Genomic DNA, 22191 nt, shown 5'->3' on the forward strand with positions numbered 1-22191 from the left:
ATGAACTAACCCTGAAAATTTTTACAGTATTTTGAACATGTAGAAGAAATGGAGTGGGCTATTGAAGTTTGCAAAGCATCTGGCAAAGCAGTAGCAGCCACAATGTGCATTGGTCCACTTGGAGACTTACACAATATTCCAGCAGGAGAATGTGCAGTGAGAATGGCAAAAGCAGGAGCTGATATTGGTAATGAAACATCACTGAATTTTTATTCTTATTCTTCCTTCTGCAGAATTCTTTTTATACCCACCATTTGTTGCAGTTGGTGTAAACTGTCATTTTGATCCATTTGTTGTGCTGGACACTGTAAAGTTGATGAAGGAAGCTCTTGACAAAGAAGGAATCAAAGTTCACCTTATGAGCCAACCACTAGCTTATCACACTCCAGACGCTGGTCGCCAAGGCTTTATTGATCTGCCAGAATTTCCATTTGGTAGGCAGTAAATAATTGCGAAGTTTTCAAATATGTTTATCTTGTGAAAATATTGTGTTTACTTTCAGCTATGTCACTAAATAATGTAATTTCTAATTTTATAGCTCTAGAACCTAGAGTTCTTACTCGCTGGGACATTCATCGCTATGCTCGAGAAGCATACAAACTTGGCATACGCTACATTGGAGGCTGCTGTGGCTTTGAACCATACCACATTAGGTAAGCTGTTATCCTCTCTCCTTAGTGGTGAGCTAACAGGTGCTTCCCCCCCCCCCCCCCCCCCATGTTTCCAGTGTCTATGAAGTATTCTTAGATTTGGTTTCTTCACATCTCTCCAGAATTTATGAATGTCATCTGCATAAAGTACATATTTACACAGCATGTTTATTGGGCAGGTTATTAATAAAGATTATAGACAGTAGTGGTCTTCGCACTGGCTTTTGGGAGCACCTTGAGTAACTTTAAAGAACAGTTAATTTTCATTGCTTTAGTGTGATTTCTTTCCTATTACTGAGGTAGGAATTGTTGAAGAGACTTAAGACTTCAGTTCAAGGTGCCATAGCACTAGAGTTTATCCAACAATATTTTATGGCTTAATGAATAAAATGTCTTGATTGTATCAACTAGTGTGACTTCAGCACATAGTTTGTTTCATAAGAGGTCTGTGCAAAAGAAATAACATTTTAAACAGGTTTGACTGTGGACATTTGGAAATATGTAACCAAATGAGATTGTCAAGATATTACTTGTCAAGTGCAGACCTACTTGCTGGTGTATAGACGTTCAATTATTTTGGGAAATATCGGGGCCAAGAGAAACTGGCCAATAATTCTTAATACAATATTTGTCACCCCTTACATGGAGATAACAGCTGTCGTCTTTCTTAGACGTACTAGACAGTACTGCCAACAAAGAGCCAATTTATTAATGTGCACAGAGGATGTCATGTATTATTAACTCCTTTATCTCTTTAATTACAAAGTTTGATGGGACACATGTGTCTTAAGACTCAGAGCAGTTCAGTTTTACTGTTGTTTTAATATCATCTTGTACTTCTACTTATTATTGGGTGCACAGTGTCACTGTATGCAGGTTTTCGTAGAAAGGGATAACCATAAGCAGTATTAGGTTTTGAACTCGGTATTAGCAGATAATGCGGAACTGGACTCCTTGTAGCATTAACAAATAAGACCAAAGTCATCTGCAGTAGTACTGGCATTTGTAACTCGCACTGCCTACTTCTATCTAATTCTCAATGACAATGATACTCAAAGTGCCTGAGACTGCAGAGGTGTGTGTGTGTGTGTGCGCGTGCGTTGTTGACGAAGGCCTTAACAGCTGAAAGCTATAATTGTGAGGTTTTTTGTTCTGTCTATGTGCAACTCGGCATCTCTGCTATATGGTGAGTAGCAATTTTCCTTCTCATAATATTGTTACATTCCATCCTGGATTTTTCAAAGTAACATTAGATTTATTACGAGAGTTTTCAATATAATAGTTCCCTTAATATAATTTCTGATACATGTTGTTGTTTATACATAATTTAGTCAACTATACCACTGTTAACCTTATGACACAGTATAAATAACCATGCTAGATTCTGTAAATGAGGTGTGAACTACTTATGATAGTTTTGCACGTCTCCTTACTTTCGTTTTATTATGTTTCATAACTTGGGTAGAACCTGTCAAATTTGGGTGCGCTGACAAATTTCCCAAAGGAATTAAAGATTTTGCCAGCATATATATTATTCCAGTTCCGCCTCTATTTCATCTCGAAAGCTGTTAAGTCTTTATCATTTAGTATCCTAATGAACGCCTTACTGAATTTAAAAATCTTATACTGGATCTTAAATTGTTTTACCCATACTTCTTTTTTGCATTCTGATAATAAATGGTAAGTAATCATAGTTTAAAGTCAATAAAATTGAAGCGTGTGAATAAAATTCACACATGTAAGATGCCTTTTAGGATTGGAATAAATGATGCAGAAGAGCTTATAGATGATATCAAAGTTTAAATCAACAAAAATTAACACATAGTATTTGGCATTATTCTGCACAGAGAAATAGATTTTCTAAGAACCCCGTAAATTGTTCAGTATCGCTACCAGGAGATTAGAGATACATAAACAGGCAGAATACAGTGCTGCAGTCAGCAATGCCTATATGAGACAAGTAGTATCTGGTGCAGTTGTTAGATTGGTTACAACTGCTACAATGGCATGTTATCAAGATTTGAGTAAGTTTGACCACGGTGTTACAGTCAGCACATGAGTGATGGGACACAGCATCTCAGAGGTAGTGATGAAATAGAGATTCCCTGTACGACCATTTCACAAGTGTACCATGAACATCAGGAATCTGCTAAAACATCAAATCTCCAACATCACTGTGGCTGGAAAAAGATCCTCGAAGAATAGGACCAATGATGACTGAATAGAATCTTTCAGTGTGACAGAAGTGTAATCCTTGTGCTAACTGCTGCAGATTTCAATGCTGGTCCCTCAAAAAGTTTCAGTGCATGAACCACTCAATGAAACATGATCAATATGGGCTTTTGAGCTGAAGGCTCATTTGTGTACTGTTGATGACTGCATGACACAAACCTTTACACCTCGCCTGGGCCCATCAATGCCAACATTGGTCTATAGATGACTGGAAACACATTGCCTGGTCAGATGGGTCTCATTTCAAATTTTACAGAGTCTATGGATGTGTAAGGGTATGGAGACAACCTCGTGAATCTGTTCAAGTTGGTGGAGGCTCTGTAATGCTGTGGACGTGTGCAGTTGGAGTTATACAGGAACAAACTTCCCAATTACTAGTGTTGAACGTACCCTGAAATCCATGGAATATATCACAGCTGGCTTTTCAGGTATACAATGTGTCTGTTTCAGTGGTTATCTTGCCTAGTAAGTTCAGCTTCCTGGGAGAGCAATTTAATGTTGACAGGGATCCCAGACACAAATACAGGAAACATAGAGAGAAGTTGGCTTATTTTGCAGAACTAGATAGTCAATGTATGCACATTATGCACAGGGTAACCATGTAGCTGCAGTTAATGCGCAACACACTAGGAAAGTCTGGGAAACACTCCAGAATGTGCCATGCATAGTGTAGTGTGCCTGTGCATGGGATGGCTTCCACCTCATGAAGTAATGCTTTTCTTCTAGCTTTACTGTTTCTTGAGAACCCTGTCTTGAATTCTGTTGACTTTAAACACACATTTCACCAGAGCCACTCATATCCTGATAAAAAGAAGAATCATCATGCATTGTAAAAAATTATCTTCATAAACATGAGTAGTGCATGTCAGAGCATTTTACTGTAAATTGTACCACCATAAATGGCCAACCTCTTCTGGTGACACTAACTCACCCAAGCCTTTACAGGGTCTAAATAACTTTGAAGAAAGAATTTGACACAAAGGCCGGAAGACACATTAAATGAATGACTGTTCATCTGACAACCTTAAAATGTAAGAATCCTACTTCTAGCTCAAAACAGGCAAACAGAAAAATGAATGTCACCTGGAATGGCAGCAACCTGGAACACCCAAAGCAACATATCTGGATGTCATGCTCGACACATCACTGACTTTCAAATATCACTGTGAGAAGACTCACCAAAAGATTGTCACTATAAACAGCTTGTGAAAAAAAGTGAATAGTAAATGGGCAGGAAACCAACTATATTAAGAACATCTGTCCAAGCACCTTACTTTTCTAGGAGGAATATGCATGCCCCGTATGGTCCAGATCTCTGCATGTCAAAAAAGTCTGTATGTGCCTAAATGACATACGCAGGCTAACAGAATGCATGAAACCCACCCCACTTTGGAAACTATAAAGTGTGTTCAGATTCTAAGATCATAAATTCCAAAGTACTTTACACAAGCATACACAAAAATTTAAACAGATTCTTAAACAGTGGCACCCTGTACATGGTGCTTTATGCAGAACTGGGAGACTTAAATCCCACAAGATTCCTTAGTGATCAGCTACATCAGCCCCTGAAGGACCGCTATGCCTCCCAAGAGATGTAAAGTGACAATACATCTAGCTGGAAGATGTGGAGAACACTGAATTGCATCAGAATGGATGTAACATGAGTCAAAACAAATCTAGCTAAACGGGCTCTTAAAGATGACGTGGGCAACAAATGTAAATGTAATGAAGCCCAGGGAATGGGATATCTTTCGCAATGGCCCAACTACACCAGAGATACTGTTGATGACCTTCGGCGTGACAAGGAAGCATTGAATATGGCCTAATATTGGGCTGAAAAACGTGAGAAATTTCCTGGACACAAGAACATAAGCACACCTGCTTCTAGTAAATGCAGAGAATTTCAGAATATAAAATATTTAGGTAAGCAGTCAAAGTTTCCCCTTTAATGGGAAGAATACAGTCCAGACAAACATTCTAATCCAAACTCAAACTATTGGTCTCCCTCCATAAGCTGTAGAAATTTGTAATCAGAATCTAGAATCAACTTGTAGTATGAAACACATGCTCTGCGGACTCCATGTAAACAAGCTTGCTAATATTTGTGGTGAAGTTAACCATCACAGTATTGCAACAATGGTATCATTTTCTAGTAAAAGAGCTATAAAACACTGTACTAAAATTGCTAGCTTACCCTTTATTGATGTTATTATTAACTGTGACGCTCCTTTCATAGCAATAGTTCATAGACAGCAATGAGCAATAGACCAGAGGTGTTACACTAAAATTACAAACAAGATGTCACTATGTGCAGATGGTTTGAAGTCAGTAAAGATGTACATCATGATTTCATGTGGTCCAGCTGGACTGCTCACACACACTACTTCGACAACTGACTTAGTAGTTTCCATAAACTGCTGTGCAATTGTCTCGTGCATTTTCACAACCTGGACTCCAACCAATCGAGTTACATTTGTTTTGTCCTTATTTACATCTGACACCTGTAGACAAATACTGCACAGGACCTTTGCAGTTTCCTACATAAAATAGTAATATAATACACATTCTTCAGAGAATGGTAGCTCAAATTTGAGATACATTTTCAATTATACTGAATGAATCATATCTTTACTCTCTCCTTGCCTACAGTGAAATAAGTCCTTTTTATTTGTATGATGTACATCTGGGTTTAACACAGCAGAAATTTAACACTGTGCTCAAGCTATGATTAGGGAAAATAATCTGTTGAGTCTTTAGTGTTTATTGATATGGATATATGCACGAAAGTTACATTCAGATGGTGTTAAATATACATTTTTCATTTACAGGGCAATTTCAGAAGAACTTATTGAGGAGCGTGGTAAACAGTCGAAGGCCACTGAAAAGCATGATTTATGGGGTGGTGGTTTGATGATGCACACAAAGCCATGGGTTAGAGCCAGGTAAGGTGATTCTACAATTTTGAATTCAGGGGTTTTCATTTGGCAGTGGCTTCAAACTGTTTTTATATTTTTGACACACAAATTATGTTCAACAGAATATTTGATATGAAACTGAAACTTAACCAGACAACACTTTCTATACAGTTATAAAAACTGTGAAAGCCTGCTGCATGCAGAAAGTTGACATACATATCAAGAATTCTCAGAGACTGTCAGAGGTGTAAGATATGTGAATTACTGTATTTCATGAAACTAGTGACCATCTAATATTGGTAAATTTGCTGGTTTACATAAACTAATTCAAAAGCATTGTAGACTGAGTTAATTTGAGTGTTAAGCCTTAAGTGACAATGCATACTTTTTACTTCTCCACAGTTTCTATTCACCAACACTTGTCCCATCTGAAAATTTTAAGAGCAGAACATTTTTTTTGTGGACCTGCATATCGGTGTACTGCATGCCTTCATGTTACATATGCTGCTGTAATATTTTTACAGTTTCCCTTCCACAGTTCACAACAAATGGAAATAGTTTACAGGTTCCCAACTGAACATGTTCCCACAATTTGGCACTCTATCATCACTGATACAAACACCCAAAAGTTTTCATCCCTATGGCACCCTGTGGTACAAAGGAAGTGACACTCTGATGTCCTATCATATAGCTGCCTCCTCTTGTTTGTGATCAGCATGTTCCTTTTCTCACTATTCTCTCTGGAGAGCCTCAGTTTTTACCTTGTCAGGCAACTTAATTTTCAGTATCCTTATGTAGCACTACATTTCACTTTCTCTTTTTGGTTGTCCCACAGTTCATGATTCACTTTCATACAATTCTGTGTTGCAAACACAGATTATTAGAAACATTTTCCCCCAATGTAGGATGATGTTTCCATACTATTACACTTCCTTGGTCCAGGAATGCCTTTCTGGCTATCCTAGTCTGTTTATATGTCCTTGCTCAGTTCACCATGTGCTACTTTGCTTTCAAGGTAGAATTTCTTCACTTGGTCTACTCTGTGACTCAAATGTTCAAGTTTTTCATTAACCTCATTTCTGCTAATTCTCAATACTTTAATATTTCATTGGTCTCCTATCAACGTATGGTGTGCGCTCATCAGACTATGAACTCCCTCCAAAAAGTCCTGCCATAGTTCTTCACTTTCACTGAGTCTGTCACATCAGCAAATCTTACAATTGCACTTTCATCACGAATTCATCCCAAATCCAGAACATTTTATTTCAGTCACTGCATCTTTGACATACAGGTTGAACAGTACGGACAAAAGACTGAATCCTTCTCTCACACACTTCTTAATGCAAATACTTAGTTCTTGGTCTTCATTCTTATTTATGCTTTCTGATTCTTCCATGTACTGCATGGTAAAATTTTGTGGAGGTGGTATGGGTTTTTGTCAGACAGTGACAGTAGACAGTTACTGTCATATGTGGCAACAGAATTACAGTACATATTGCAACACCAACACAGTGCTTTACTGGAGTGAACAAATCTGTTCACTGAACCAGAGGGAAGTGCAAACATCCTAATTATAAACTTGGTAAAGACCTATGATGAAATTTGTTAATGCTCGAAATTCACCAAAACTCTTCCTTCCTCTTCTTGAGTTAGAGCTGCACATATTAGGTAGTTATCTTGAAATGCTTCACTTTATCTCTGAAAGTTGTCTGTGGAAAGTAAACCTTGCAAAAAACTGCACACCAGGCATTATCTAGTGTTCCACCAAACAACTTTGAGACATACTCGTGCTATTATTGTACATTATACTCTAGTAATGTCATTAGTATGTGTATAACCTAACCATAATTTGTGCACATATCACTTCAGAACAGGCAGGGCCTTAAACTATTTATGTGAACTAAATGGTGCAGTTAGATCAAATAATTGTTATTTTCACAATACATAGCAGATCCATTAATAATGACAAAGAAATTATTTTTAATACATTTACAGAGCACAGAGGTCTTATTGGGAAAATATAAAACCCGCATCAGGCCGCCCATACTGCCCATCCATGTCACACCCTGATGACTGGGGCATCACAGCTGGCAATGCAGATCTCAAACAGCACAAAGAAGCCACAACTGAAGATGAAATAAAGAAGCTGGCTTCTTTCAAGAAATAAATTACACAGACCACAATGTTATGTACTGTTGGTTGCTTATTCTGAAGTACTGACATAAGACTGATCATTTAGTGTATAACAATTTGATGTTGTTTATCATTATATAAAGAAAAGTATGTGATCAACAGCAATTAAATCTGTTACACTGTTCCATGTTTCATGAAGGACAATTGTATAGCTCCTGGGTGAAAAAATAAAATAAAATAAAAAAAATTGCTTCTCTTAAAATGGAAACATGCAATAGTGTCTTATTTACTGACCTGTCTTTGAAATCATTCTTCATGGAGACTCATTTGATGAATACATTTACTCAAATACAAAAAAAGAGCTATGAATTAGCCCCTTCTTGACAACTTTACACAATATCTAAGTATTTCACTAACATAAGTATTTAAAATGTCCTATTCTACTACAGAAATAGAGAGTATATGTCTGGCTTTTATACATACTTAACTATTTTCAGTTAGTAACTTCAAAATCTGGATTTTTGCGTAGTATAACAAAGCCTTCCATTACTGGTGAAAGCGGTATGTATTCTTCAGATGTCAATTCGGCTCGCTCACCTACACCAAGAAGAACTGGAGTTGTGTGTGTCTGACCTCTGGTGATTGATTTTGGTGTCCCTGCTTTTCCAACAACATCCAAAGCCTAAAAATTATTGAATGTATCTCATTACATATACTTTTATGAAACAATAAAATATTTTTAAAAATATTTGTTAAATACTGTGACAGGAGTACATAAAACAGCAGATGGTATGTAAGCATACTTCAAAGATCAGAAAATAAATATAGAAGAGGCCATTCTGTTAAATGGTGGAAGATTGGGTTTAACGCTAGGGATGGGATTATCTCACTAGAGTCTCAAGGAGAATAAAATTATCGAGCAGCTCATAATATTGAACTGTGCTCTATGCAAATGGACTCACTGACTGTGTAGGAACAACTCTCCAAGAATGTAGTTATAACGTTTCCTTGCAGACTGACTTTTGTGTGGTGTCAACAGCAGCTCTTAAGAGAGTTATGACTTGTCTCAGTTCAAAACTTTACTTTCAAAATTGTAAATGCTTAGTTGAAGGAAAAATATAACAGTTTTTCCCCACTGTCAGATGACAAAATAAAATATATAATACAACATGCTGAATTGCACACGTTGAAAATTTGTGGAATATTTTAGAATCCTGCACTAAGGCAGTTAGTGTCACAGAACTTTTACTCCATTGCAAAGTTTGTTGTGAACAGTTGCAGTTTGTAAGCTGTAACTTTTATAATTATATAATACTAAAACTGATTAGCACTATTCATCAACTTAGTGTGACAATGAAAGGAGTGAGGTATTACGTCATAACAAAAACTTTCTCCACCTAACCAGTCGTGTAAAGAATTGTGTTTTATTGATTTCGTGCCAATAAAAATCTTAGGTAAACATTCTTTGTAAGTGATTTGTCTCCTAAGCAACTTCCAGAGCAGAAATACTTAGACTCACACATCACACATTTTAGACACTGTTAGCATACAGATGCGGCAGAGAGAGGTAAGTAAGGAAGAAATAATGTAAGGCTTCTACAGAGAAAATGACCTAATGCATACCATACTTAAAATGACACAACCAAAAGCATGAACATAAGACTACACACTAGAAAAATGCACTTATCAGTCATATGTGCACTAAGAACCTACAAAGAGGAGCTACTAGTTGCTTGATGACCTTGAAATTTCTAGGGGCTTTCAAATAGCTAAGCATGTCCACTTTTTTCCATTTTCAACAGTAATATCTTGGGAACAAATTACATCTTCCAGAAAATAAAGTGAAATATGTGAAATATTCTCAGGCCCACAATTACTCTTTTGTAGCCATCAGTATAGTTCACAAGTATTTAGCTTAGTAAAACTATCCCCCACTTATGCCAAATTATACAGCTCAAAAGAAATGACCAAATTTTACTCATGTTTTTGGCATAGCAGGTCTACTAATTACATATTTGTTGTAAATTAGATGGCTACGCCTCTGTTTAACTCTGCCTATTGGCACATTCCTCAAAAATCTGAGCCTAGTGTTTATCCTAAGACATGCTGAGTGCCATGGAATAGTCATGTCAGAACTATGTTCACATTCTAGTATGTGTTGAGAAGCATGCTTTATGAAAGATGCATGAAGTTCTTTAGTGCATGTACTGAGATGTGCTATCTTCCCCCCCCCCCCCCCCCCCCCTCCCTGTTTAACACAGCAATGTGCTTGGAATTAGCAGCTATGTTGTTTGCCATAGAGGAATGGATAATGTGTCTTAGATTTGATCCTTCAGTGTCAGGTTCTTGCACAATATATGCTACCATTTAATTAACAAAACACAATCTAACACATTACACAAATGAGTAGTAGTGCAAAGACCACATGAAGATGAAGTTCTAAAAGGCAAAATAATTTTCACAGTGATATATAATCAGGACTATGGACATGAGTGTTCAGGTAACTGGGGTTTTGGAAAACATATTTACTCATAAAAGCAGTTCATTAAACCTTCTGGTTCGTATTTGCTGATAAAAGTTCAAAAAGAAAACTAGAAAACTTAGTGCTTGAAAAAAATATTCAAAAATTAAGAGCACGTACAGCTAGGTTGTAAAAATAGTTACTCATGTTTGTCTACAGTTATAGGTTCTCTTTTTAGCCACAAATAATAATTATAAGGGCTATAAGAGGCAGGTCTGGTTTCATGTCACCAAACTGTACGTTTTCATTAATTTCTACACATCATCACTGTTTACAGGAATACATAAAATTGAAGGTGCATTGAAGAATCTATGCATAATTACGGGAAACCTGAAACAATCTGATTCAGAACTGTGGTATGATAAAGTACCTCCACACTGACTCATTTAATCAAACCAACAATAAACATTATATATAAACAAATTAATGAGAAATTTTTGAATTTCATATCCAATTACTTACCTATAATATTTTGAAAAGTGCTAAGTAACTGCAAAACTTAAGTGTTCAAAATCATAAAAATATTTTTGTATCTGTGTATGTTCCCTCACCTGTCCCACTCTAACAAATACATTCACAGGTTCCAAGTTTTCATCCAAAGTAATAAGCCAGCGTGGATGCATAGCAGCTACCAAGCAATACAAAAGGTAATGTGATTTGCCCAGTATAACTGCAACAAAATAAATGTTTGTACCAGAACAGAAATACCTGGGTTCTTTAAAACGTGTTTCAAAATACTAAAAGTAACACAAGTTGACAATACAGTATTATGATTTTCAGTAATTAACAAAAAGGACAAATCTGAGGATGATAGAAATGAATTAGATTTGCTAACTGAAACACTTATATGAAATTAAAAAAGTCCAAAAATTTTGTGTAGCTGATGTTAAATGTGCAGGAAGAGTCAATAAGCAAAACACTTCCTGTGAATTAATAGCCATTTATGCACACTAGATTTTTTTCTTAAGGTAGATATCTACTATCCATTTTATTTACTGTTACATGTAAGAATTTGTAGTTAGATGGCCAGAACATGAAGAGAGATTTATGCCAATGTAACATCTAAATTGTTTCTTATGACAATATCATACTGCACAGTTTCAAAGCATGAGCACACACATTCTGATTTATAATGGTATTTACTTCAGACAGTACAGTTTAATGATGTAGCTGATAGAAGAATCCAAAACTTAACTTGTGTGAAACCTATTATACCTTTCATCTCAGATCATACTACTGGCTAAATGGCATTACTGCCATATTATGTTTAAAAGGCCAAGAAAAAAAATCTGAGATTGTGAAAAACTATAATTTATACCAAAAAATGTACTTATTTCTGTATCCCACTCTGGTGTACATAAATGATTTGCCAAACCATCTGACAGTTGCAGAAATGGTGATGTTTGCTGATGATACTAGCATTTTTATAAAATGATACACTGAGGATAATCTGCAGCAGAGTGTCTCTAGGGCAATAAATGAGACAGGTAAATGGTTTAGTGATAACGCTTTGATCCTAAATAAGGATAAAATGGCATTGATGAAGTTCAGTAATATTAAAAGTAAAGCTGGAAGAAGAGTAAAAGCTGAGTTAGGAATCTATGTTAATGCACAAGCTCCATACACAAAATTCCTAGGTATATGGGTGGATGAGCACTTGAGATGGGAAAAGCATCTAGAAGTTTTGAGTAAAAAGTTAAGTGAATGCTGCTATGCACTAAGAACGCTTCAGGAATGTTGCAACACTGAATCATTGCTATGTGCCTATTATACTTACACGAACAGATGGCTTAGATATGGGGTGATCTTCTGGTAAATACAGGTATGGCAAAACAAGCTTTCAGAATTCAAAAATGGGCTATTAGAATAATGAAAGAGGTTCCCTTCAGTGTCTCATGCAGGGAAATTAAAAAAATTTAAAATAATGACTCTTCCCAGCTTACACATCTATGAATGTGTATGCTTTCTGAAAACTCACTAGGAATTTTCAACATTAAATAATCAGGTTCATAACCATGAAACAAAGAACAGGGATGATTTTCACAGACACCCGCCCCCCCCCTCCCCCAAAGGAGCATTCTACCAAAAAGGTGTAAACTACCAGCCCAAAATACTTTCTAGTGCATTGCCTTCTACAATAAAGAAAATTAAAGAATATCATAAATTCCAGCTAGATATTTAAAAAAATTTCCAAACACATAGTTTTTATAACATTGAAGAATATCTGAATATGGAAAAGTAACATTATTTTGTATATACTGATGTAAAATATTTGTATTCATTATCCAAGTTTTTGAAACAAATTAAATATAAGAAACTATATGTATATTGTGAATGGATAAATAAAGAGACTGAATTGAAAGACAGTGTTTCACCTAACAAGGAAGTGTTACCAACTTGATGTCACCTGCAAGATATTAGCCCCAAAAATTGATTATGGGCAATAATTCTGATAGCATGCATGAGCTTCTGACAGTACAGCTTTTAAACTTTTGCATGCAAAGGTTGTTTGTCACTAACTCCAACTCACTGCAGCCGCCTAATGCCCAAGTGCAAAGTATTGTTCAGTGGAGTGAGCCCTATTCATGGGATGTTAAAGATGGGGAAAAAGGAGTAAGAGGTGGACACACCTTACCAACATTTTTGAATTATTTTTTGAGAACACATCATTCTAGGGGTAAAATAGTAAGTAATATGAAAGTACATAATATGTTAATCTCATACACATACAGTATATCTTCAATATTATTTTAACAATATTTTTGTAATAATCTGCAGCTACATACATAATGAGATTTTCACTCTGCAGCAAAGTGTGCGCTGATATGAAACTTCCTAGCAGATTAAAACTGTGTGCCCGACCGAGACTCGAGTTCGAGTCTCGGTCGGGCACACAGTTTTAATCTGCTAGGAAGTTTCAGCTACATACATGCTTCAAAATCAAGAATTATTAACAAATGAAGTTAATGATTTTTTATTTCAGTTGAACTGCATAGATCATGTCAATGAATAGCACAACCCCTGTGAATGTTCTTAACTGAACAGTGACAGCATCTAAAAAGAAAGAAAATAATGTACAACAACATAGTTGGTAATTAAAAAGAACTATGCTACTGCTTTAAAGATACAATAACTAGTTTCATTTATTTAGATTGCTTTTCTGAGTCAATAAAAAATGTTCAAAGTAAAGGATCTCTGACACCAGCTACATGTTGGAGCCTTACACTGTGTCACAATGAACAAAGCACTTTACTAATATCAAAACAGCACTTCTCAAACATCTTACTTACTTCACTATACCATACTTTGTGCTCGGGCAAGAGGCAGCTGCAGTGGGGCAGAGGAAGTGGAAAACAACCAACGTGCTCAAAAGTTTGAAAGCTGTGCCTAAAATCAGAATTGTGGCCCAACTTTTCACAAGGAAGTGATTTCAGGGGTGGATATCCTGAAAGTGTGTTTCTTTCTCCTTATGAGGTCAAGTTGGTGAGGTTTCCTTCTAAGAAATTTCCTGTGAGTACACTCCAGCCCTCTCCAGTAACTTTAATTCTCAGAGAGCGTATGAAACAACTAACATTCAAGCCATGTATGATTATGTATCATTAACACGTTGACTGCCACATGGCCTTAAGCCTCACACTTAAAGCCATGAGCCTGTCCTGACCAGCTCTGATAGTGAACCATACATTACTAAGCATTTGCAGTCAACATGTTTATAGCCCAGTTTTCTGCATTTTAAGAATTTTCTTGTTTTCTCATGGTTATCAATCAGTATTTCCTAGCAGAACATTGTTATGGCATGAGGAACTTCCTGAATAGTCAAGAAATTTTGTTGTGAAGGAAGGATTGCTATTGCTGAAACTGTGAATGTGTTTTATATTATTTTTATATTTCTTATCATTTTATAGCCAAATTCAAGAAAGTACTTGTAATTGAAACAGTTGCAACATAAGTTATAGCATTTAATTTTTTTCCTAAGTTAATAGGTGAAGTTGAAGCAATAAAAGAAGCCACATACTATTTCGAATATCAAGGCATCCAGTAAGGACAATTAAAAGGCCTCCAAGTGCCACACGACTCAGCACTTGTCGATCAGTATGAAATGGTGCCAATGACATGGTACCTTTCCCCATGTGTGTTAAACCCTGTGCAATCCGCACCATAAACAACATTTCAGGATTCTTTCCATGAAATTGTGCTAGATGTCGTAACATAGTGGCCAACCTAGATAATACAAACAAGCCATTAGTAAACATGTTCTGAAATCAAAAACATTATATACAAAGCATGAAAAGGAGTTGTATCTCACATGGGAAAATGAGATGAGGGTATGGAGTTCAGTGAAAGCAGTTATTTTTTGTTAGTTGCTCTTTTCAGGAATCATGGATGCTTCAGCATCACTTTCTTGTTATTAAGTACAAGGGCTATCTAGAAGGTAACAGATGTTTTGAAATAAAAAACTAACAGTATGGAAAAACCAAATTTTATTATATACGTTTTGAAAGTATAATCTTAAGCTATTTTTTCATAACCCATTCAGGTTGAGGCACTTACCATACTTTTCAATACCATCTCTGTACAAATTTGCCTCCTTTGATTGCAACCACTGGTTTATACTGGCACGCAGTTAAGCACCAGTATCAAAGAATTGTGTAGTGAGCTATGTCTTTATTGCTGCAATAGGTGGTAGTCACTTGGCACCAATTCTGGGTTGTGCCGTGGATAATCAAACACATCAGATCCAAAACCCAGTAGGTCTCAGGTGCATTGGCCGAGTGTGGATGTATGTTGTTGTGTAAAAACAAAACTTTTGCACTAAGTTTTCACCAACACTTGGTTTGTATCACTTGCCTTAGTTTTGTGAGTGTTAAAACAATACCTCTCTGAGTTAATTGTTTTGCCACCTTCAAGGAAATCAATGAGAATCACTCCCTTAGAGTCCCAACCCACAACAGCCTTGACAGCATTAGCGAACACTTTCCTGGTGTCCCTGTTCCAAAACAACTGATTTTTTTGTTCAAAAGTGACATAGTTCATCCATGTCTCAGCTCGTTACAGTGCAGTGCCATTTTTCTCTTAATCCTTAAGGAAGGTCAGTGCTGTCATTGGTCTCTGTTTTTTGTGGTCTTCGTGTTAGGTTTTTGAGAACTGCCTAGCACAAAATTTACAGTAACCAAGTTTCTCCACTACAATTTAATGTACCAAACTCCGTCAAATATGGAGAGAATGTTGTAAAAGTCCCGTAATCGTGAACAACAATTATCATGAATTTTTTCATTGATTTTCATCACCAGTTTGTCAGCCACAAGGATAGAACTACCACTGTTGTCCTAATCATGAACTTTGGTACAGCCATTTTTAAAATCAATGCACTACTGCTTAAGCTTTCACTCATTATTCCCTTTCCGTACACAGCACAAAGGTTGTGATAAATTTCGATTGGTTTGCAGTTTTTTTGGCAACAGAAACTTAATCACAGAATGAACCACACAGGTAGTGGGATTTTCTATTGCACCATGTCAGAGAAAGCAAAGTAGCTGAGACACAAATGACATGCTACCACCACTAGATGCGTACTGAGGGTGGGAGCATTATAACACCAAGATGGCAGCTGTAGCTCCACTCACTGCTTCAACAGACCAAAATGTCTGTTTCTTTCTGAACAGCCCTCATATTTTGCATGTAAGGGCAGATACAATGTCTGTGAAGACATGCAGCAACCACTTGAAAACAATAAAGTACAATGTTTATTCAAAACAATCAAGATGCTTTCAAGTGATTGCATAAAAAATGTTTGTATTGGGAGCCCCACTGGGCTTGGCAGGCAGTGAAACATCCAGAGATTAATATATGAATTTCAATACTACACTGATGATACTGTCATTATTTGTGTGCACAAATGAATAAGTGAAATTTGAGTTGAGTTCACTGGCTGGTAGAAAACTGTACTGAGCAAAATGTAAATTATAGAAGACCCAAGTAAGGAACATGCATAATGAGAGTTTGTTGTAGGTTATTAAGGTGCACAGTTATCTCTGCAAAAATCAGTAGTCTCATTTTCTGCACAGAAATGTGTGTTAAGAAAAATAGGATGAAAAGTTCTTAGAATATAGGCCTACCATTAGCGCTCTTCTTTTAATTCAAGTTCTAACATGTACAACAGAAAGGTTTTGATTTTTGAGGTACTGTCAGGAGGAATCCTCATCAAGAAAAACAAAACTGGTATTCTAAAGATTGGAGTGTCATGGAATGTTACATCCCTTAATCCACAGGTAGGTTAGAAAATTTAAATAAAGAAATGGATAGGTAAAAGTTGGAATTAGTGAAGTTCAGTGGCAGGATGAACAGGACTTCTGGTCTACGTACACGGTTATAAATACAAAATAAAATGGGGTAATTCATGAGCACATCTAATGAATAAGAAAATATGAATGTGGGTAAGCTATTATTAACGATATAGAGAAAACATTATTGTAACTAATGAAGACACACAGCCAACACACACCACAATAATTTATATGTCAACTAGATCCACAGATGATGAAAAATTGAATGAATTTATAAGAATGTATGATGACATAAAAAAAGTTACTGAGATAGTCAAAAATAAATGAAGATTTAACTGTGGCGAGTAACTGGAATTGAGTAGCTGGAAAAGGAAGAGAAGGAAAGTAATAGAAAAACGGGAAAGGAATGAAAGGGGAAGCTTCCTGGTAGAATTTTGCACAGGGCATAATTTAATCATCACTAACACTTTGTTTCAGAATCATATAAGAAAGTTGTTAACATGGACAGGGATGCAGAGACACTGGAAGTTTTCAAATTGTTTTATATAATAGCAATACAAATATTTTGAAATCAGATTTCAAACTGTAAGTCGTTTTCATGGGCAGATGCGGACACTGACCATAATTTATTGAATGTAAATCACAGGTTAATACTGAATAAATTACAGTAAGGTAGGAAATTAAGGAAGTGAGACATTGATAAATTGGAGGAGCCAATGGTTGTTGAGAGTTTTTCAGAAATCATTAGGTAGCAATTGATTGTAATGCAGGTAAAGAATACAACACAAGATGAATGAGTAGCTTTGAAAGATGAAGTGAAAGGAAAGATAGATATAAAAAATGTGAGATTCACAGAAAGTTAAAACTGGCAAAGCAGGAATGGCTGGCTGAGAAATACAAGGCTTTATAAGCATGCAGAACTAAGGGGAAAGATACCTGCAATGTATAGAAAAGTTAGAGACCTTTGGAGAAAACAGAAGCCCCAATGACAATCCAATATTAAACAAAGAAGGAAAGGTTAAAAAGTGAAAGGAATATATAGAGGGTCTAATGAGGGAAACAAACCTGAAGACAACATTACAGAAGGAGGAAAGGAAGGAAATGAAATGAAATGAGAGACAGGGTAATGCGAGCAGAATTTCACAGAGCACTGGAATACCTAAGTAGGAACAAGGCCGCTGGAGTAGACAACACCTCCTCAGAATTCTTGAGATCCTTGGAAGATCCCAAATCACAGAACTATTCCACTTTGAGTGCAGGATATATGAGACAGGCAAAATATCCTCAGACTTCAAGAAGAATGTGGTAATTTCTATCCCAAAGAAGGTAGTGCTGACAGGTGTGAATATCACCACACTATGAGTTTAACAAATGAAGGTTTTAAAATACTGACACAAAATATTTGTGAAAGAATGGCAAAACTAGTAGAAGCTAGCCTTGGGAAATATCGGTTTGGGTTAAGGAGAAATACAGGTATTCATGAGATCATACTGCCATGTGACTTATCTTACGAGATAGATTGAAGAAAGGTAAGCCTTAACTTTAGAGAAAGTTTTTGACCATTTTATCTGTAATTCATTCTTTGAAATTCTGAAAGCAGCAGAAGAAAAATAAAGGGACTGAAAGATTATTTACAACTTGGACAGAAACCAGACTGCAGATCCAAGAGTAGAAAGATGTGAAAGTGAAGCAGTGGCTGAGAAAGAAGTAGACATGATTTTAGCCTACCGCTGATAGCAGTCCTATATTTGTACATTGAGCAAGTGATAAAAGAAACCAAGGAAACATTTGGACACTGAATTAAAGTTCAGAAAGAAGGAAAAAAACTTTGAAGTTTGCCAATGACACTGTAATTCAAATCAAAGAGGGTAAAGAACTTAGAAGAGCAGTTGGATAGAAAGGTTAGTGGCTTGTAAAAGGTTATAAGATGAAAATCAACAAAAATAAAACAAGGGTGATAAAATATAGTTGAATTAAATCAGGCAATGCTGAGGGAATTAGATTAGCAAACAAGACATAAAAGTTGTAGATAAAATTTTATATTTGAGGTACAAAGTAACTGATGGTGGCCAAACGAGAGAGTATGTAGGATGAATACTTGCAACAAGAAGAAAACCACTTCTGAAAAAGAGGCATTTGTTAACACGTATACAAATTTAAGTGTTGTGAAGTCTTTTCTGAAGGTGCTTGGCTAAAGTGTAGCCTTGTACTGAGACTGCTATGGTCGCAGGTTCGAATCCTGCCTCAGGCATGGATGTGTGTGATGTTGTTAGGTTAGTTAGGTTTCAGTAGCTCTAAGTTCTAGGGGACTGATGACCACAGATGTTCAGTCCCATAGTGCTCAGAGCCATTTGAACCATTTGCACCTTGTACTGAAGTGAAACATGGACAGTAAGCAGGTCAGACAAGAAGAGATAAGAAGCTTTTGAAATGTGGTGCTACAGAAGAATGCCGAACATTGGATGGATAGATTGCATAACTAATGAAGAGGTACTGAAGAAAATTGGTGTAAAAAATAAAATTATGGTACAACTGACTAAAGTAGGGACTTGTTGACTAGACACTTTCTGAAGCATCAGGGAATAGTCAATTTAGTAAAGGAGTGAAGTACAGGGATGAAAACCAAATACAATACTCAAATAACTGACTTACTGACCTTTAATGATTTCGACATAAAAAAGCACACTAAATACTGAATCATATTTCTCAGAAGGAAAGAAGGGTCAAAAGCTCACTCCTTTTTTTCCAGGCCTATAACATGCCAACTCACACTCATTTACTTTCTAAATTCTAATCTCCAAATAAAACTCCTACAAAATTACAGCACACCATATAGTAAGGAAAATCATTTCAGTTTATTATGATAATACTGACATGCTCCTATCCAGTGCAAATATACATAAAACTACAAAAAAAAGTATTAAATTGCAGCTGTACCATACCATTTTCAAAGTAATTTATTCCAACTTTTAATTTTTAAATGTAATGCAGCAAATCATCTATCTTTCTCTACAAAATTAGGTCATTTCAATTCGTTTTTGCTTTTTGCTTTTTTGGCAAAATATAACAACACTATTTTTTCGCTTGTTCCTGTCAAATTCTTTTCCTTAATTGTTTCTTTTAAGCACTTGTCTGTATCATCTTTCAACAGTCCATCTTTCCTTCTTGTCTTCCTTTTTCATTTTCTTCACTGCCTGTTCACCATGTTCAATATTTACTTTTTCTTTTTCAAACTTCTGTTCGTACTTGCTTACAACAATTTTTCTTTCTATGGTTCTTCTTGCTTCCTCAGTTTTTCCGCAGCCACTCTCTTCTAAACTTCACAGAACTACTTGTATCTCACATGAGCTGTGTGTGCCAATTGTAATATTATGAGTATGTAGGCAAGCTAATTGACTACCTGGAATTGCTACAAGGTAAGGTGAAATTGATGTACAACTGAATGGTAGAAGGCCCAAGTGCTCAGGGCATCCCACAGCCACTCCAAGCAACCCAGGTGTGCCAGCAAAAGACTGCATTTGGGTTAATGTCAGTACAGGGAATTTTGGTGAGGGATAGTTGCTTAGGAGCAATGCTCCTAAAAATGGCGGAGTGTCAGATTATTTCAAAGATGGCTAACTTACAGCCCTCTGAAATTTGAAAATAAATCACAGTTACATATTAATGCAAATCTGAATATATTGCTGATCTCTCCACACACACACACACACACACACACACACACACACATACACAAACACACAAATCAAGCAACTCATACACACACACAACCACCAGCTCAAGCATCTCCCACAGTAGATGCTGGAGTTGGCAGTCATGTGTGCAGGAAGTGTGCCTTTGTGTGAGTGTGAGTGTGTGTGTGTGTGTGTGTGTGTGTGTGTGTGTGTGTGTGTGTGTGTGTGTGTGTGTCTTTGTGTTTTTTCAACGTCTTTGGAATATGTATCACTATGCAATTGTTTGTCAGAGCAACATATCCACCACATTTGCAAAGCAATGAATATAGCATCAATACGTCATACTGTCATACTTGTGCAGTTATTTAATGAACAGTTTACTATTTTTTCCAGTAACTTTATTTAAATGTTGATTGCAAGTGCCATTAAAATTGTGGTAATTTTGAAATGGTAAAGCACATGTGTCAGCAGACACCACATTTGTAAAGAGAACCAAAAGACATTTCTGCCAAGAAGGTGTAAGTAATTGTGTAAGTAACATTTAACAACAATCTGTTGTCATTTAATAATGAGCACACTTGTGCAGGAATAGTGGCTTATTTGTGAACCAACTATTGCTTATATTTAATGTAAATGAAATGAGGATGGCCAAATGTTTATGACATTTCTTTATTTAAATATAGTTGTAACATATCAGTTTAGTCCCGCAATGAACAATGGACCTCACCATTGGCGGGGTGGCTTGTGTGTCTCAGTGATACCGATAGCCATACCACTGGTGCAATTATGTGGGAAGGGTATCTGTTGAGAGGCCAGGCAAATATATTGTTCCTGAAGAGGGGCAGTCACCATTTCAGATATCACAGGGCAACAGTCTAGATGATTGGCTGATCTGGCCTTATAACAATCCGTGGCCTTGCTGTGCTGGTATTTTGACTGGCTGAAACCCAGGGGAAACTACAGCAGTAACGTTTTTTGATGGCATGCAGCTCTACTGTATGTTTAATTAATGATGGCATCCTCCAGGGTAAAATATTGTGGAGGTTAAACAGATTCAGATCTCCAGGTGAGGAGCAGTCAGGAGGAAGTTGTCATCAGGGAAAACAAAACTGTCATTCTACATATTAGAGCTTGGAATTTTAAATCCCGTAATCAAGCAGGCAGGTTAGAAAATTTAAAAAGAGAAATGGATAGGATGAAGTTAGATATAGTTGGAATGAGTTAAGTTTGATGGCAAAAGAAATAGAACTTCTGCTCAGGTGAATTCAGGGTTACAAATACAAAATCAAACAGGAGTAGTGCAGGAGTAGGTTTAATAATGAATAAGAAAATAGGAATGCAGGTTTGCCACTATGAACAGCAAAGTGAATGCATTATCATAGCCAAGATAGACAAAAAGCCCTTATCCACCACAGTAGTACAAGTTTATACGACAACTAGCTTCGAAGATGATGAATAGATTTAAGAAATCTAAACGAGATAAAAGAAATTATTCAAATAGTTAAGGGAGATGAAAATTTAATTGTGATGAGGGACTGAAATTTGACAGTAGGAAAAGGAAGAGAAGGAAAAATTGTAGGTGAATATGGACTGGGGGAAAGGAATGAAAGAGGAAGTATCATGACTGAATTCCACATGGAGCATAATTTAATCATCACTAACACATGTTTAAATAATCATGAAAGAAGGCTGCATATGTGAACTCTTTCACGAGAAGGTTTCAGATTGATTATATAATAGTAAGACAGAGATTTTGGAACCAGATTTTAAATTGTAAGACAT

The 22191-nt window shown here is 36.3% G+C and overlaps 2 protein-coding genes across 3 annotated transcripts in view; one reads left to right on the forward strand and one right to left on the reverse strand.

The window, feature by feature from the left end:
- LOC126354127 (betaine--homocysteine S-methyltransferase 1-like) overlaps positions 1 to 8198 on the forward strand; it is a 50439-nt gene extending 42241 nt beyond the window's left edge. Inside the window, exons 5-9 of the mRNA XM_050003524.1 lie at positions 28 to 187; positions 264 to 434; positions 539 to 653; positions 5711 to 5824; positions 7793 to 8198. Coding sequence (XP_049859481.1) covers positions 28 to 187; positions 264 to 434; positions 539 to 653; positions 5711 to 5824; positions 7793 to 7964 — 732 coding nt within the window. The 3' untranslated portion in view covers positions 7965 to 8198. The remainder of the gene's footprint in view (positions 1 to 27; positions 188 to 263; positions 435 to 538; positions 654 to 5710; positions 5825 to 7792) is intronic.
- Positions 8199 to 8252: 54 nt separating this feature from the next.
- LOC126354126 (26S proteasome non-ATPase regulatory subunit 2-like) overlaps positions 8253 to 22191 on the reverse strand; it is a 205048-nt gene continuing 191109 nt past the window's right edge. Inside the window, exons 15-17 of one of the 2 annotated variants that reach the window (XM_050003522.1) lie at positions 14467 to 14672; positions 11003 to 11121; positions 8253 to 8612 (exon numbers count right to left, since the gene is read on the reverse strand). In XM_050003522.1, the coding sequence (XP_049859479.1) occupies positions 8424 to 8612; positions 11003 to 11121; positions 14467 to 14672 (514 nt within the window). In that variant the 3' untranslated portion in view covers positions 8253 to 8423. The remainder of the gene's footprint in view (positions 8613 to 11002; positions 11122 to 14466; positions 14673 to 22191) is intronic. The other variant, XM_050003523.1, reaches the window with a different exon arrangement.

Source organism: Schistocerca gregaria, chromosome 3 (assembly GCF_023897955.1).
Source record: "Schistocerca gregaria isolate iqSchGreg1 chromosome 3, iqSchGreg1.2, whole genome shotgun sequence".
In the NCBI taxonomy this organism is placed as follows: Eukaryota; Metazoa; Arthropoda; class Insecta; order Orthoptera; family Acrididae; genus Schistocerca; species Schistocerca gregaria.